Below are 18,450 nucleotides of genomic sequence, written 5' to 3'. Positions count from 1 at the left end.
ATTCTAGAGCTTGGAAAGTAGAGGCAAGAGGACTGCCCAGATGTGAGCCACCACACCCGACTAATTTTTCAGTTGAGGTCTTATCATGAATGTAGCCCAGGCTGGTATCAAACTCATTTTGTAGTTCAGGATGGCTCTGAACTGGCCACCGTCTTTCCTTTGACTGCCAAGCACTAGGATTTTAGGCTTTTGGTACCATACCCAGATCACTTTTGAAGTGGATTTTTATTTTGCTTTGCTTTTTAAGTATTTTAAGGAAGGGATGAAGTATAGCTCAGTTACAGGGCACTTTGCCTAGCATCCATAAGGCCCTAGGTTCAATCCCTGGCACTGCCAAAGGAAAGGAGACTACAAAAAGTTTTCTGGAGGAAATGTGTGAATGAAACACTTATTGTATTTTTTAATGCTGCATCTGTTTATAGTTCCTAAAACTACAAGCTTCCTGTGTTTTGAAACTAAACATTAAGAAATTAATGTTATAAAATTAATTTGACAACTTTTCTCATGACATTGACTTTGCTTCTTTTAAGCAATATTCTTCTGATAATCTATACTTCTTATTTTTAAAGTGTAAATGGACCCATAAATAAGATAACGTTCTCCGAATGATTGAGGGAAGAATCCCAGATTACTCTTCTCACCTTAGAATTCAGTGTGCTTAGGTTTTTGTTTTTGGTTTTTTTTTTTTGGCATGTTAAATATAGACTATATTATTTAGAGAGGTTTACATTGTATCCTCCTACAATCATTTGTTAAGTCACCTTTTGGAGTAAGAGTTTAACTTTCCAAATGTCCTTTAATATATATTTATAAAACTTGAGTTCTTGAGGGGAAAGACTTTTTTTTTTTTTTTTTTTAAAGGCAAGGTCCTACTGAATAGATCAGGCTGACTTCATACATGTGATCCTCCAGGCTCAGTAATACGATAACACACATATACCATTATACCCCCACTAAGATCTCTGTTTTTAAAAAAATAATTTGTGGTTTGTCTCCATTGCTCAATTTCTCACAGTCATAAGTAAACAGTGTGTTTCTTCCTGCAGCTTGGCTTGCCCTTCCCTTGCCTGAGCCGTGTGCCCTGTAACACTATGTTTGGATCCCAGCATCAGATGGTGAGTTCTCCTTTTGGTTAGATGGTAGTATAGAATTGCATTTTGAAACCATGTCTTTTTTTTTTTTTTTTTTTTTTTTTTTTTTTTTTTTTTTTTAATCTGACATTCTGTTTGCTAGCTTCCAGATAGTTATTAGCTTACCCATTTATTGCTTCATTCCTCCCATTGTTGTGCTGTGTATGCTTTTTGTATTTGAATGAAGGCCTGGCTTTGTAGCTCTAAAGGAATCTTGTATTACTTCATTGCTTTTGGAGTGGTAGGAGGAGGATTGTTTGGTCCTAGGGCCCCTTGTATGCTGAGTACATACTCTTCCCCAGCCTTTCATCATCATGCATCCCAGTTAAGCATCAGAGACCTGTTCAAGCTCAGAGCTTTAGCTGTCACTGCTATGTGAGTTTATGAGTGGGCATATTCTTTTGGTTTTTGTTGTGTTGAGACAAAGTCTTCCTGGGGTCCCAGGCTGGCATGAGAACTGAAATTCTTCTACAGTGTGAATGAGCAGATTTGAAATGAAGTCCTTCACTTGTAATCTTAGGGTTGAATTGTGATAAGTTTTTATACAAGAGATAAATACCTTGCCAGGCAGTGGTGGCGCACACCTTTAATCCCAGCACTTGGGAGGCAGAGGCAGGCAGATTTCTGAGTTCGAGTCCAGCCTGGTCTACAGAGTGAGTGAATTCCAAAACAACCAGGCTTACCCTGTCTCGAAAAACAAAACAAAACAAACAAACAAAACAAAAGACATAAATATTTTGATACTGAAGCAGAAAGGAAGGGAAGGGAAAATTCTATGATTCTGCATTTCTATTTTCAAAATAGTTTTCTTATCTGTGGGAGAATAAGAAAATATTTTGTTTTAATATAAATGGTGTTGTTTGTTTAGTTTTGGTTTTCAAGACAGGGTTTCTCTGGGTACCTTAGGCTATCCTGTAACTTACTCTGTAGACTAAGATGGTCTTGAACTCACAGAGATCCACCTGCCTCTGCGTCCTGATTGCTGGGATTAAAGGTGAGTGCCCCTGCCACCAGTGCTCAGCTAAATTTAAATGTTTAAAACTAAGAATACTGGTCTTGCATATGTACAGTTTTTACCTTTAATCTCTTTTAATATTTCTAATTAGTCTATTAGGAAAGTGGATTTTGTCATCTGTGATTATGGAAAGCAAAATTGTTAATAAAACTTTATTTGAATAGTGTGAAATTTCTATAGGAGGAATACTTTAGTAGTAATTAATAGGAGAAAAAACAATGATACCAAAGAGTGGTAAAAATCTCTTCTTGGAAAGGTTATAAATGTGTTTCAAATGAACATTTACTAATGTTATAGGAGTAGTGTATATATATATATGTATATGTATATGTATATGTATATATATATGCCTAAAATAAAATAAAAGGAGTTCAGAACTCTTTTTTTTTTTAAGAAGTACTTATTTTATGTATAGGAGTACACTGTAGCTGCCTTCAGAAGAGGGTATCAGATCCTATTACAGATGGCTATGAGCCACCATGTGGTTGCTGGGAATTGGGAGTTCAGAACTCTAAATCACAAGAAAACTAATGTTTTTTGAGTGCTTCTAATATGCATTTTGTCCAGGTAGCATACAGTGGCTTTAAGAGTAAATAAAAGAAAATTGATTTGAGTTATTAATTTTGAGTCATCTGTGCTTTTAGAATTAACAATTTTCCACTGGGCATTAGCTTAGGTCTCTGTAGTACTAACTGGTATGCACATAGCCCTGGGTTTGATCCTCAGTACCACGTAAGCCTAACATGGTATATACCTTTAGGAGATGGAAGCGAGAATCAGGACTTCAAAGCCAGCCTAGGCTTTATGAGACTGGTGGGTGGATTGAGGAGATAGCTTAATTGGTAAAGTGCTTTCCAAGAAAATAGAGGATCTGAGTTCAATCCCCAGAACTCACATTTTAAAAGTCACTAGTATTATCATTTTGGTTTTTAAAAAACCAAATAAGGGCTGGGCATGGTGGCACGTATTCTTAATCCTAGTACTCTTAATCCCAGCACTTGAGCAGTAGAGAAGGTGGATCTCCATAAATTCAAAGCCAGCCTGGTCTATATAGCAAGTTTCAGGCCAGCAAGAGTTAACAGGATGAGACACTGTCTCAAAACAAGAACAACAAAAAAACAGACTTCTGGCCAGACATAGTGTGGCTCCTGCTTGTAATCCCATTGCTGGGGAGATGAAGGCAGGTCAATCTATGGGCCTTGCTGTATAGCCAGCATAGTTTTATCAGCAAGCTCCAGGTCAGTGAGAGACTCTGTCTCAAAAAACAAGCTAACTGGCTCTTGGGAACAACCCTGAGGTTGACCTTTGTCCTCCATGCACATATATGTTCTAGTAACCATATATACATGCATTCATGTGTATATACACACACAGCCATCTTTTTCAATGTATACCTTTTATACTGGTTGTCTCACATTTCTGTGGTTTGTTTGCTGGTCCTAGGACGTTGCCTTTCTCGAGAAACTGATCAAAGATGACATAGAAAGAGGAAGACTGCCCTTGCTGCTTGTTGCAAGTGCCGGTAGGTATCATAATCTAGTATGTACTTGGCCTACAAGACAGGGTCTTGTTTGTGTTGTTTTATCAAGATGGGGGGCGCGGGGTGTCTCAGTTCTATAACCAAGGCTGGCCTAGAATTCAAAGTAGTCCTCCTGCCTTGGCCTTGTAAGTGCTGATGTTAAAGAAGTAAGAAAGTGAGACATCATGCCCCAAGGTGAGGCACTCTTTTTTTTTTTTTTTTTAATTTTTTATTGGCTATTTTATTTACATTTCAGATGTTATCCCCTTAACACATTTCCCCCCACCCCGCCCAGAAACTCCTTATCCCATTCTACCACCTCCTGCTTTTATGAGGATGTGCCCCCCACACCCCCACTCCCACCTCCCCACCCTTGAATTCCACCCCCACTGGGCGTCCAGCCAACATAGAACAAAGGATCTCCTTTCCCACCTAAGCCCAACAAGGCCATCCTCCCCTACATATACAGCTGGAGCCATGGGTCCCTCCCTATGTGCTCCCAGGCTGGTGGTTTGGGCCCTGGGGAGCTCTGGTTGGTTGGTACCTTTGCTCTCCTCATGGGGCCACAAACCCTTTCAGCTCCTTCAGTCTTCTCTCTAATTCCTCCATTGGAAACCCCTTGATTAGTTCAATGGTTAGCTGTGAAAATATGCCTCTGAATATGTCAGACCCTGGCAGACCTCTAAGGAGACAGCTATATCAGGCTCCTATCATCATGCACTTCCTGACATCACCATCAGCGTCTACCTTTGGTGACTGCACATGGGATGGATACCCAGGTGGAATGGTCTCCAGACGGCCCCTCCTTCAGTTTCTGTCCCATGCTTTGTCTCCATATTTGCTCCCTTGAGTATTTTGTTACTCCTTCTAAGTAGGACCGAGGCATCCATGCTTGATCTTCCTTCTTCATGAGTTTCATGTGGTCTATGAATTGAATCTTGGGTATTTCAAGCTTCTGGGCTAATATCCAATTATCAGTGAGTGAATACCATGTGTGTTCTTTTGTGATTGGGTTACCTCACTCAGGATGATACTTTCTAGTTCCATCCATTTACCTAAGAATTTCTCAAATTCATTGTTTTTAATAGCTGAGTAATACCCCATTGTGTAAACATACCACATTTTTTGTATATATTCCTCTGTTGAAGGACATCTGGGTTCTTTCCAGCTTCTGGCTATTATAAATAAGGCTGCTATGAACATAGTGGAGCATGTGTCCTTGTTATATGTTGGAGCATCTTTGGGGTATATGCCCAGGAGTGGTATAGCTGGGTCCTCAGGTAATGTTATGTCCAATTTTCTGAGGAACCGCCAGACTGATTTCCAGAGTGGTTGTACCAGCTTGCAATCCCACCAAAACTGGAGGAATGTCCCTCTTTCTCCACATCCTCGACAGCATCTGCTATCACCTGAATTTTTGATCTTAGCCATTCTGACTGGTGTGAGGTGGTATCTCAGGGTTGTTTTGATTTGCATTTCCCTGATGACTAAGGATGTTGAGCATTTCTTAAGGTGCTTCTTGGCCATTCGAGTTTCCTCAGTTGAGAATTCTTTGTTTAGCTCTGTACCCCATATTTTAATAGGGTTATTTGGTTGTCTGGAGTCTTAATTTCTTGAGTTCTTTGTATATATTGGATATTAGCCCTCTAGGGAATGTGGGATTGGTAAAGACCATTTCCCAATCTGTTGGTTGCCATTTTGTCCTATTGACAGTGTCCTTTGCCTTACAGAAGCTTTGCAATTTTATGAGGTCTCATTTGTCAATTCTTGATCTTAGAGCATAAGCCATTGGTGTTCTGTTCAGGAACTTTTCCCCTGTGCCCAAGTATTCAAGGTTCTTCCCCACCTTCTCTTCTATTAGTTTCAATGTATCTGGCTTTATGTGAAGGTCCTTTGTCCACTTGGACTTGAGGTTTGTACAAGGAGATAAGAATGGGTTGATTTGCATTCTTCTACATGTTGTCCTCCAGTTGAACCAGCACCATTTGTTGAAAATGCTATCCTTTCTCCACTGTTTTAGCTCCTTTGTCAAAGATCAAGTGACCATAGGTGTGTGGGTTCATTTCTGGGTCTTCAATTCTATTCCATTGATCTTCCTGCCTGTCTCTGTACCAATACCATGCAGTTTTTATCACTATTGCTCTGTAGTACAGCTTGAGGTCAGGGATGGTGATTTCTACAGAAGTTCTTTTATTATTGAGAATAGTTTTCACTATCCTGGGTTTTTTGTTATTCTAAATGAATTTGAGGAATTTTTCTTTCTAACTCTGTGAAGAATTAAGTTGGGATTTTAATGGGGATTGCATTGAATCTGTAGATTGCTTTTGGCAAGATGGCCATTTTTACTATATTAATCCTGCCAATCCATCAGCATGGGAGATCTTTCCATCTTCTGATATCTTCTTCAATTTCTTTCTTCAGAGACTTGAAGTTCTTGTCATACAGATCTTTCACTTGCTTGGTTAGATTCACACCAAGATATTTTATATTATTTGTGACTATTGTGAAGGGTGTCATTTCCCTACTTTCTTTCTTAGCCTGTTTATCTTTCACATAGAGGAAGGCTACTGATTTGCTTGAGTTGATTTTATATCCAGCCACTTTGTTGAAGTTGTTTATCAGGTTTAGGAGTTCTCTGGTGGAAGTTTTGGGGTCACTAAAATATACTATCATATCATCTGCGAATAGTGATATTTTGACTTCTTCCTTTCCTATTTGTATCCCTTTGACTTCCTTTTGTTGTCTAATTGCTCTGGCTGGGACTTCCAGTACTATATTGAATAGGTAGAGAAAGAGTGGGCAGCCTTGTCTAGTCCCTGATCTTAGTGGGATTGCTTCAAGTTTCTCTCCATTTAGTTTGATGTTGGCTACTGGTTTGCTGTATATTGCTTTTACTATGTTTAGGTATGTGCCTTGCATTCCTGATCTTTTCAAGACTTTTACTGTTAAGGGATGTTGAATTTTATCAAATGCTTTCTCAGCATCTAGTGAGATGATCATGTGGTTTTCTTCTTTACGTTGTGGTTTTCTTCTTTATGTTTGTTTATATAGTGGATTACATTGATGGAGTTCCGTATATTGAACCATCTCTGCATTCCTGGGATGAAGCCTACTTGATCATGATGGATGATTGTTTTGATGTGTTTTTGGATTTGGTTTGCAAGAATTTTATTGAGTATTTTTGCATTGATATTCATAAGGGAGGTTGGTGTAAAGTTCTTTCTTTGTTGGGTCTTTGTGAGATTTAGGTATGAACATGATTGTAGCTTCATAGGATGAGTTGGGTAGTGTTCCTCTATTTTGTGGAATAGTTTGAAGAGAATTGGTATTAGGTCTTCCTTGAAGGACTGATAGAATTCTGCACTAACACCAGCTGGTCTTAGGCTTTTTTTGGTGGGGAGACTTTTAATGACTGCTGCTATTTCTTTAGGAGTTATGGGACTGTTTAGATGGTTTATTTGCACCTGGTTTAACTTTGGTACCTGGTATCTATCTAGAAAAATTGTCCATTTCATCCAGATTTTTCAGTTTTGTTGAGTATAGCCCTTTGTAGTAGGATCTGATGATTTTTTTTTTAATTTCATCAGTTTCTGTTGTTATGTCTCCCTTTTCAGTTCTGATTTTATTAATTTTGATACTGTCTCTGTGCTGTTCTCAAGAACCAGCTCCTGGTTTTGTTGATATTTTGTATAGTTCTTTCTGTTTCTACTTGATTGACTTCAGCCCTGAGTTTGATTATTTCCTGCCGTCTACTCCTCTTTGGTGTATTTGCTTCTTTTTGTTCTAATGCTTTCAGGTGTGCTGTCAAGTTGTTAGTGTATGTTCTTTCCAGTTTCTTTTTGTAGGCACTTAGAGCTATGAGTTTTCCTCTTAGTATTGCTTTCATGGAGTCCCACAAGTTTTGGTTATGATGTGTCCTCATTTTCATTAAATTCTAAAAAGTCTTTAATTTCTTTTTTTATTTCTTCCTTGACCAAGTCATCAGTGAGTAGAGCGTTGTTCAGTTTCCACGTGTATGTGGGCTTTCTATTGTTTTTGTCATTATTAAAGACCAGCCTTAGTCCATGGTCATCTGATAAGATGCAAGGGATTATTTCAATCTTTCTGTATTTGTTGAGGCCTGTTTTGTGACCAATTATATGGTCTATTTTGGAGAAGGTACCATGAGGTGCTGAGAAAAAGGTATATTCTTTGGTGTTGGGATGAAATGTTCTATAGATATCTGTTAAATCCCTTTGGTTCATAACTTCTGTTAATTTCATTGTGTCTCTGTTTAGTTTCTGTTTCCATGGTCTGTCCATTGCTGAGAGTGGGGTGTTGAAATCCCCCACTATTATTGTGTGAGGTGCCATCTGTGCTTTGAGCTTTAGTAAAGTTTCTTTTATGTATGTGTGGGTGCCCTTGCATTTGGAGCATAGATGTTCAGAATTGAGAGTTCATCTTGGTAGATTTTTCCTTTGATAAGTATGAAGTGTTCTAACTTACCTTTTTTTATTACTTTTGGTTGAAAGTCGATTTTATTTGATATTATAATGGCTACCTCAGCTTGTTTCTTGGGACCATTTGCTTGGAAAATTGTTTTCCATCCTTTTACTCTGAGGTAGTGTCTGTCTTTGTCACTGAGGTGCATTTCCTGTATGCAGCAAAATTCTGGGTCCTGGTTATGTATCCAATCTGATAGTCTACATCTTTTTATTGGAGAGTTGATGTTAAGAGATATTAAGGAAAAGTGATTGTTGCTTCCTGTTATTTTTGTTATTAGAGGTGGAATTATGTTTGTGTTACTATGTTCTTTTGGGTTTGTTGGAAGATTACTTCCTTGCTTTTTCTAGGTTGTAGGTTCCCTCCTTGTGCTAAAGTTTTCCATCAGTTATCTTTTGAAGTGCTGGATTTGTGGGAAGATATTGTGTAAATTTGGTTGTGTCATAGAATATCTTGGTTTCTCCACCTATAGTTTGAGAGTTTTGCTGGGTATAGTAGTCTGGGCTGGCATTTGTGTTTTCTTAGGGTCTGTATAATATCAGCCCAGGATCTTCTGGCTTTTATAGTCTCTGGTGAGAAGTCTGATGTAATTCTTATAGGTCTGCCTTTATATGTTACTTTACCTTTTTCCCTTACTGCTTTTAGTATTTTTTCTTTGTTTTGTACATTCGATGTTTTGATTATTATGTGACGGGAGGAATTTCTTTTCTGGTCTAGTCTATTTGGAGTTCTGTAGGCTTCTTGTATATTCATGGACATCTCTTTCTTTAGTTTACAGAAGTTTTCTTCTATAATTTTGTTGAAGATATTTACTGGCCCTTTAAGTTGGGAATCTTCACTCTCATCTATACCTATTATCCTTAGGTTTGGTCTTCTCATTGTGTCCTGGATTTCCTGGATGTTTTGGGTTAGGAGCTTTTTGCATTTTGTGTTTTCTTTGACAGTTGTGTCAATGTTTTCCATGGTATCTTCTGCACCTGAGATTCTCTCTTCTACCTCTTGTATTGTGTTGGTGATGCTTGCGTCTATGACTCCTGATCTCTGTCCTGGGTTTTCTATCTCCGGGTAGTCTCCCTTTGAAATTTCTTTATTGTTTCTACTTCCATTTTTAGATCCTGTATGGTTTTGTTTAATTCCTTCATCTGTTTGGTTGTGTTTTCTTGCAATTCTTATAGGGATTTTTTTGTTTACCTGTTTACCTTCTACCTGTTTACCTGTATTATCCTGTACTTCTTTAAGGGAGTTATTTATGTCCTTCTTAAAGTCCTCTATCATCATCATGAGAAGTGATTTTAATTCTGAATCCTGCTTTTTCGGTGTGATGAGGTATCCAGGGGTTGCTATAATGGGAGAACTGGGTTCTGATGACGCCAAGTAACTTTGGTTTCTGTTGCTTATGTTCTTGTGCTTGCCTTTCGCCATCTGGTTAACTCTAGTGCTATCTGCACTCACTATATCTGACTGGAGCCTGTCTTTCCAGTTATCTTGCTTGTGTCGGAACTCCTCAGAGTTCAGATGTCTCTGTGATCCTGCGATCCTGATCTCCTGGGTGGAAGAACTCCTGGGACTCATGCCACCTCTGGGATCCTGAAATCCTGCTGTGCTGAGTGCAGTGGTTCCTCTAGGATGTCTCAGGATATGGTGTGTCTTCACGGGAGCAGACCAGCTAGGTGTTCACTGCTCTGAGTGGAGTGGCTCCTCTAAAATGGCTCAGGATATGGTGTCTTCACAGGAGCAGACCATCTAGGTGTCTGCCCCAGCCAAAAGGACCAAGTGAGGGATGGAAGGGAGGTAGTATTCCGGAGGGGCGGGGTTTGGGTGGCTGATGGGTCCTGAGCTCCGCAGGCTCCCAGTTGTATCTCTGGAGCAAAAGGTAATGGGAGAGAGTTCTTGTTGCTCTGAGTGCAGTGGCTCCTCTAGGATGTCTTAGGATATGCTGTCTTCATAGGAGCAGACCAGCTAGGTGTTCGCTGCTTTGAGTGCAATGGCTCCTCTAGGATGTCTCAGGATATGGTGTCTTCACGGGAGCAGACCAGCTAGGTGTCTGTCCCAGCCACAAGGACCAAGTGAGGGGTCCACTCTTGGTTTTTATTTCTTTGTTTCATTGATTGGTTTTTGAGACAGGGTTTCTCTGTGTAGCCTTTGCTGTCCTGGAACTCAGGTTTGTATACCAGGCTGGCCTCCAACTCAAGGTGAGGTGCTCTTAAAGTAACTAAATAAAAGCTCTTGGAATTAATTTGTGAACCTAATAAAGTTTCTAGATTTCTATCTAGCAACCAACAAATAAAAATCTAATTTAAGGCCAACAAGATAGATAGCTCAGAAGATAAAGATGCTTGCCACCAAATGGATGGGCTGAGTTCCATCTCATGGTAAAAACAGAGAACAGAATCCTTCAAGTTGTCCTCTGACTTCCAGTTGCACTCTGTTGTATGTATGCCCACATGTACATACAGAATAAATGTAATAAATAACAAATTGAATTTACAATGTCTTTTATGACAGCAGCAAAAAGGATGAAAATAGGCCAAGCAGTAATATTACCTCCCTTTAATCCCAGCATTTAGGAGGCAAAGGCAGGCAGATCTCTGTGAGTTCAAGTGCTGGGTCTACAAAGCTAGTTTCAGAATAGCCAAGGCAGCATAGAGAAACCTTATCTAAAAATACCAAACCAAACCAAAACATGAAAATGGAGCAAGATGGCTTAGCAGGTAAAGGTGCTTACTGCTTGATGGTATATACCTGACAACCGGAGTTCAATTTCTTAAACTCATAGAAAGGTGAAAAGAAAGAATCAGCTCCACAAAGTTATCCTCTGACTTCCACATCGGTGCCATGGCATGTGTGCACATACACATCTCATGTTTATTATACACAGGCTAATAAATTTAGAATACTTAATGAATAAACTCAACAAAAGTATATATAATATCTATGCACTGAAAAGTACAGACAGCATATTCCTGAAAGTTGTTTAAGAAGACCCAAATAGCATATATGTTAGAGACGATGTCACTAAGTCATTTCTCCCTAAACAAGCCCTGTCATAATTTCTGCATAATGAGTTCCAGGTCAGCCAAGGCTACACAGCAATGTCTTACCTCAAAACAAACAAAACCGAAGGAAGGAAGGAAGGGAGGAAGGGAGGAAGGGAGGAAGGGAGGAAGGAAGGGAGGAAGGGAGGAAGGAAGGAAGGAAGGAAGGAAGGAGAGACAGACTTGATTAGAGCATCACTCAGTATAGCTTGTGTTTAGCAAGTACAGAGCCCTGGATTCAGGCCCGAGTAATAAGAAGCTTTTGCTACTTGAGAAAACCCTATTGAGCTGGGTATGGTGGCTCATGCCTTTAATCCCAACACTAGCGGTGTAGAGGCAGACGGATCTCTGTACATTTAAAGCCATCCTGGTCTACACAGCAAGTTCCAGAACAGCCAGAGCTACATAATAGATTCTATCTCAAACAAAAGCAAAAGCCCTATTAAGAACTGAAAAGCAGGAGGTAGGCTAGGAAAGTATTGGCAAAACATTTTTTTTCTGGCAAATGACTTATATCTAAAATATGTAACATTCTGTTTCAATCCTGTAATTAAGGTGACAGACAGCTTTAAAATTAACAGCATTTGGATGGATAATTTACCACATGGGTATATAAACAAAAAAAGATGTTAATGTCATTATCATTAGAACAATATAGTTTAGCTCTATATGTCGGTATACACCTAGATCATAGCTTCTAATCCAGGCACTTCAGAGGCTAATGCCTGAGGACCAACAGTCAAAGTCAGTCTGGTCTAAATGGAGAAACCATAGTGAGGTCTGGGATGTAGTTCAGCTGGCAGAGTACACACTTAGTATGTACAAAGCTCTGAGTTTGATCCTTAAGTCTAAGTGAAGCAGATGTGAGCAGCACATGTCAGTGAGTCCAGCACTCTGGATATGTGGTCTACAAGTTTGAAGTTCAAGATTATGTTAAGACGGATAGTGAGTTCAGGGCCAGGCAATGTTAAAAATACAAAATAACAAAGTAAAACCACAATTAGAGTTTGAGATCTGGTGCAGGCTGTTTGTCTGCTATGCCTAAGACCCTGGCTCCAGTCCTACTGCTGAGGGAAAAGGTGCCTGATGCTTACAGGGGTCACAGCAGCTACATACATTCCTGGTAGGGTGTTGTATGACAAAGGTTACGCCAAATAGGGATCCCACTACAGACCAAAAGTACAGAAGCCACTAAAGTCACACTTGGTGAACCAGTGAGTTTTATTGGGGTTAACTTACAAGAGCAGAAATGGCTTTAAGACAGGTACAACACCAGAGCCCACCCCAGCATGGGTGAGAGCTCACAACGCTGGGAACCTGGAGCTCACTGCACAGCTGCAGGCCGCTCAGTAAGTTGGAGTTGGATCACCCAGAGACTTACCATGACCATGGATAAATTCTAATAAGAAGAGGCTTTATTAAATACTGCCATCATGGCACCAGGACTGCAACTGAGAGCACTCCCAAGATGCAGCAGCTAGCCATATCAGCCCAGGGCTTATAAAGGCAAAACCCACAAGATTACATGTATTCTGCCAACGTGTAGGCAGGGCCTTATTTTAACATATTTATCTTGCAATTATCCAAGTCATCTTTTTTATTAGAGTAAATGACTTTGATTACAAAAGCAGAAATAACAGTTAGCCTTATGACCTGTTATTTTGCAAGAACAGCAAATTTTACAAGATCAGTCAATTTAAGAATAGTTTTCAGCTGGGGAAAAAAGAGCATGGGCTGTTAGGGTACTTAATTCAGTAACCTAAATGTTGGTATACATGCCTATAATCCCAGCAGTTGAGGCAAAGGCAGGCAGATCTCTATAATTTTGAGGCCTGCTTGGTCTACATGGCAAGCACCAGGATAGCCAGGGCTGCAGAGAGAGACCCTGTCTCAAAAACACAGAATCAAACAATTTTTTTAATTAAGGTATTTGTTAAGATCTGGGCTCTATCAAGCATTGTGTGAGTTTGAGGTCAGCTTGATATACTAAGTTCTAGGCAGGGCTACGTAGTAAGACCCTGTGTGTATGTGGAGGGAGTGATGCCTGCAGTCTTGTTCCTTGGACATGCTGTACTTTGTTTTATTTAGACGGGGTCTCTCACTGGTCTTGCCAGGTAATGCTAGGCTGCCTGGCCAGCAGGGCCCAAAGGTCTTGCTTATCTCTGCCTCCTACTGGGATTACTATGTGCTGTCATCATGCCTAGCTTTTGAACATGAGTTCTGGAGATTGAACTTAGGTTTTCATGCTTGTGGGACAAGCATTTTGCCTAATCATCTCCCCAGTCCTCATCCCCTTGAGACAAAAGTCTCATATATCTCATGCTGGCCTTTAACTTAGGTAGCCAAAGATGACTTTGAACTTTTGGTCTTATTGCTAAGATTACAAGCATGTGCCACTGTGACTACTTTATGTGATGCTGGGTGATAGCTTTTTCTCTCCCTTGGTGATTAAGATATGGGCCTGATTAGACCAGACTAAAAGAAGCTAAAGGCAGGTTTATTAGGAGGCAGCTCTTAAGTGGGTTCACTGATCTCAAAGGTGCAGGTCCAGAAGTCACATATCTAGGCTAAAGCAGGGGAGTTTTATAGAGCTTAGGCAAGGAGTGATGACGTGGGAGCTGGAATTGAGTCTACACATGGTCAAAACCTGAGCCCCTGGTGGGCATTCTTGGGTGCGCTGCCAGAAACTCAGAGTCAAGGAGTGATGGTGTGTCAGCCAGGAGTTTTCTCTGAGGGGTAGGGGAGGTGGTTTTTTTTGGGGGGAGGGGTGGAGAAAGGAGGGTATGTGGGGTTTCCTAGCTTGTGTGGCAGATGAGCAGGCGCTCCAGGGTAACACTGGGCATCTAATCTAGAGTCCCTATATGCTAGGCAAAGTCTGCCGACTAAGGCACAGTGCCAGCCTGTGTTTGTTCAGGCCATGGTGAGAATATGGAAGTTTTTACTAGTTGGGATTTTGTTAACTGAAAATTTAGGGCATTTGGGGAAATACATGACTTAAGTTGAAAAAGGATGTCTCCAGAAAAGACTTAGCGTAAATTACTGAGTGATGAGCTCCAAGACTTTGACATATTTAAGTAGTCTTCAAAATATATGTTTTATGATAGCAACCTGTGTGGTAAAAATACAAACTCATGTTACATATTCTTTTTATAAAGGCGATACCTAAATCAAAAAGTTCAGGATCTGGAGACAAAAACAGTGAGAAAAGATATCTTGAGCAAATGTCAACAAAAGTACTATGCCTAAAGTAGTGAGTGCAAAATAGTTCATATTGACAAGACATAATCTGAAAGGGAAAAGTTACAAATGTTTATGGACAAAACTTTGAGGTTTCTAAAGAGAGTACTGATAGAACGTAACATAGATCAACAGTCCCACAGTCTTGATGCAGTGAATAAAAAGTCAGTATATGGTTTCAGTACAAAATTAGGCACATTCTTCAAAACTTACACAGATCAAGTAGCAAGTGTTGATTTTAAGTCAACTCACAAGGAATATTTCGAAGTAGGTTTACACTGCTGCTTCCATCCTGTGGAAATGCTGTGTAGCTGTGTATGAAAGCTCCCCCACTGTAAAGAGTCAGAAGGCAGCGGGTTGCTTTTTAATGTTCCTGCTTATTTTATTTAGGAACTGCAGCAGTTGGACACACAGACAAGATTGGACGTTTGAAGGAACTCTGTGAGCAGTATAGCATTTGGCTCCATGTGGAAGGGTAAGTAGGCAATAAGGTTGGTCAGTTCTATGCTGCTCTTTCTGGGGAATGGACATCAGACCAACACTGAGGGACATTTATCATTAACAGTTTGGATTACAGATGACAAAATCACCCAAACTGGCTAATGCAAAAGATTTTACTGCTTTGTATAATTGAAAAGACCATTGCTAGGAAAGGCTTTAGACACATTGCCAACCAGAATTCCATAAGCTCCTCTCTACTTCCTTCCCTAATTCTGGTCACTTGGCTTGATTTCCTGAGTTTTGGCTCATGAAGAGACATTTCCTATTAAAAGTAACTACAGAAATCCCAGCCCTCCTTCCTGCTTGATGTTCCATGAGTTCCTCTGATAGCTGAGGTCATTTGGACACTTCTGAAATGGGTGAGTCCACCTGAGCTCATAGTTTAATAAAGGTTATAGGGTGGTTAGACAGAAGGCCCCTTGGAGTGTCTTTAGTGAGAAGAGGAGCAGATTCGGGGCAGCCAGATGCCGATGTCACCCCATCATCCAAGATAAGGGTCCTTTTATCTTCTATAAAAAGGAAGAATAACCATGAAAGATACAGACTGGTGTGGGCATTGTCCTAAGTAAACGGGGACAGCCCCTAAAGCATGTTTTTCTTAAAAGTGCATTTTGAAGCTTTCTATAACTCCCATCTTTGGCTTTAATAAATGCTAATTAAACAAAAGTCATAGTTGAAGATGTTCATATATCACCTTATGACAGCACAGTTTTTGGTTTTGCTTTTGTTTTTCTTTTGTTTTTTGTTTTTGTTTTGTTGTTGTTGTTTTGTTTTGTTTTTTTGTAGAGTGCCTGCTTAGGGAACAAGTAACAGTTAAGTAATTGGTTCTTACACTGGTGCTTTTTCTTCCAGTGTGAATCTGGCAACATTGGCTCTAGGTTATGTCTCCTCATCCGTGCTGGTATGTTGTTGGATTCAATATTATTGAATATTGGTGGTGGTAAGAAGGAGCTTAGCCTGTTCAGTTCATTCTGGTTTTTCATAATTCTTATGACTAGAGGAGGGACTGTTTTGTGTCATCTCCGTTACCTAATGAACAAAGCTTTCTTTTTGGTAGGCTGCAACCAAATGCGATAGCATGACACTGACTCCTGGCCTGTGGCTAGGTTTACCAGCTGTTCCTGCAGTGACACTCTACAAACATGACGATCCTGCCTTGGTGAGCTGCCTGTCATTAGGGAATGAATGATACTCATAATTGCCTTCTGGGATAAAATTTAGAGATATAAAGGAATTTTTTTTCTAAATTCTACTTCTGTTGCCTTTCTTAAATTACTTTGGGGGGGGGGCAAATGTATAAAATAGTGGGTTTCAGTATGGCATTTTTATGCATGTATATTGTACCTTGCTTATACCCTCCAGTACTTCTTTTTAAAGTAGGCAAAGAGGCACATACCAGTAATCCCAGTACTCAGAAGCCTAAGGCAATAGAATCTCAAGCTTAAGGCTATCTTGGGCACAGTGAGACCCTATCTCAAAAATAAAAGCAAACAAACAAAAAGTTGGTGGAGCTGAAACTGCATTGGTAGAGTGCTTATCTAGCATGCTTGAAGCCCTGTATCCCATCCTCAGCACCACATAAAATGGGTGTGATAGACCGTGCCTGATAATTTTAGCAATTAGAAGATGCAGCCAGGAGGATCAAGAGTTCCTAGGATACATTTGAGGGTAGGTGAGAGGGTGGGGAAGTACTCAGACCACAACACACATGTGGAGGTCTTTGTGAGAGTCTCTTCTTCCACCTTTCCCTGGGTTCCAGTGATGGAAATCACGAGTGCCTTTACCTGTTGAACTGTCTCATTAGCCCAGGATGCCATACTTTAAATCCTTCTACTTATGCCATCCCCGTACTTCCCTGTGTAGGAAAGATTTTTTTTGTAACATATTTGTGAGTTTTTAGGGTCTTATAAAGTTTGTGTTAATAGACAATAAACACCTTTTTACATGTCAAATTTACAAATCAAATTATTTTCAGAGATTAGGTTCCCAAAAGTAGAATTATCATTTAAGATGCTGACCCACATTTTCAGTACAGTTGTAACATATCTTACTAGTTTAAACCATGAATTATGTTTTTTTTTCATAGATCTGTTAGTGATAGGTGCATGGAGAGCACATGTTCAATGATTACTGCTTAAACAGTTGATATCTTGCTTAGTTGAAAATGGCCAACAATTGTAAAGATGCTCATAGTAACCTGTCAAGGTGCTGCCTCCTAAATGGCTAAGGACTGTGTACGGCTCTAGAACTTAGTCCATCTCCAATTTCACCTGCATTAGCTCTGTCCCTCCTCACTTGTGCATCCTCCGTGAACACAGCTAGGTCTTTGAGCTAAGCTCATTTAGGGTGCTGTTTTGAAAGGCTAATGGATAATGTAAGCCAAGTATCCAGCACAGCATCTGACACAGTCTATGTGTAGTAGAGTAGCACCCAGTGCTGACATGCCAGCAGCCCTGAGTACACCTGTCTTGTTTCTTTTAGACACTAGTTGCTGGTCTTACATCAAATAAGCCTGCAGACAAACTTCGAGCCCTGCCACTCTGGTTGTCTCTACAATACTTGGGACTTGATGGCATTGTGGAGAGAATAAAGCATGCTTGTCAGCTGGTGAGTAGAAACATTAAAAGAGTTACAGAGACTCCTCCACAAAAGCAGACATATGGGTATCTTTTACTTTTGATATCCTCTGTCCAGAATGAGAAAAGTCATAAGGTGACATTGCAGAAAAGAGATGGTGCATAATATTGCTCTTGACTGACTGGCCTCTAAGGAAAAGGGAATATAGAAATTGAGAATTCAGTGTAGAGTCCTGACATGGTGACCCACACCTTTCTTTAATCCTAGCACTTGGGAAGGCAGAGGTAGAAAGATCTCTGAGATTGAGGCCAGCCTGTTCTACATAGTAAGTTCCAGGACAGCCAGGACTACATAAAAAGATACTATATCAAAACAAGCCAAACAAAAATAAAAGGGGGGGGGGCGTGGACAATGGGGAACAAAGGAAAATTCTGTGTGAGTGGCATGGGTTTTTTATACATGTATGTGTATTTGAAAATCCCACTCCATTACAAACCCACCCAACACTGTCTGTTTTGTTGTTGTTGTTTACCTATCAATCCCATGAGTCTTGCCAATATAATCTTAGGTGTATAGCCATCACGGAAACATGTTAGGCCTACCAGAGGCCATATCTTAAAGAAAGGAAACTCTCTTTCTCTCAGCAGCTATCAGTTACTAATAGCTCTGCACTCTGCTAAAGGACATGGGTAGTTTTTTTAAAGATTTGTGTGTATGACTGTTTAACCTGCGTGTGTGCCTGTGCACTATGTGCATGCCTGGTGCCCTAAGACCAAAAGAGGGCAGAGGATCCACTGGAACTGGAATTACAGATGGTTGTGAGCATAATTTAGGTTCTAAGAATTGAACCTAAGTCCTCTGGAAGTGTAGCCAGTGTTCTTAACTGCTAAGCCGTCTCTCCAACTCCCAGGTATGGGTATGTTTAATATAGTAGCTTGGATTTCCTGTTTGTAA

At 40.1% G+C, this 18,450-nt stretch overlaps 1 protein-coding gene across 2 annotated transcripts in view; it reads left to right on the top strand.

Moving 5' to 3' along the window:
- Window positions 1–18,450, top strand: part of Pdxdc1 (pyridoxal dependent decarboxylase domain containing 1) — a 74,302-nt gene that overhangs the window by 27,969 nt on the left and 27,883 nt on the right. For both annotated transcript variants that reach the window (XM_034504496.2, XM_034504495.2), the window contains exons 7-12: window positions 1,047–1,115; window positions 3,589–3,667; window positions 14,809–14,893; window positions 15,772–15,820; window positions 15,977–16,078; window positions 17,401–17,526. In XM_034504496.2, the coding sequence (XP_034360387.1) occupies window positions 1,047–1,115; window positions 3,589–3,667; window positions 14,809–14,893; window positions 15,772–15,820; window positions 15,977–16,078; window positions 17,401–17,526 (510 nt within the window). The remainder of the gene's footprint in view (window positions 1–1,046; window positions 1,116–3,588; window positions 3,668–14,808; window positions 14,894–15,771; window positions 15,821–15,976; window positions 16,079–17,400; window positions 17,527–18,450) is intronic.

This window comes from Arvicanthis niloticus, chromosome 6 (genome assembly GCF_011762505.2).
Source record: "Arvicanthis niloticus isolate mArvNil1 chromosome 6, mArvNil1.pat.X, whole genome shotgun sequence".
Classification (NCBI taxonomy): domain Eukaryota; kingdom Metazoa; phylum Chordata; class Mammalia; order Rodentia; family Muridae; genus Arvicanthis; species Arvicanthis niloticus.
This window is presented reverse-complemented; position numbering and strand designations above follow the sequence as displayed.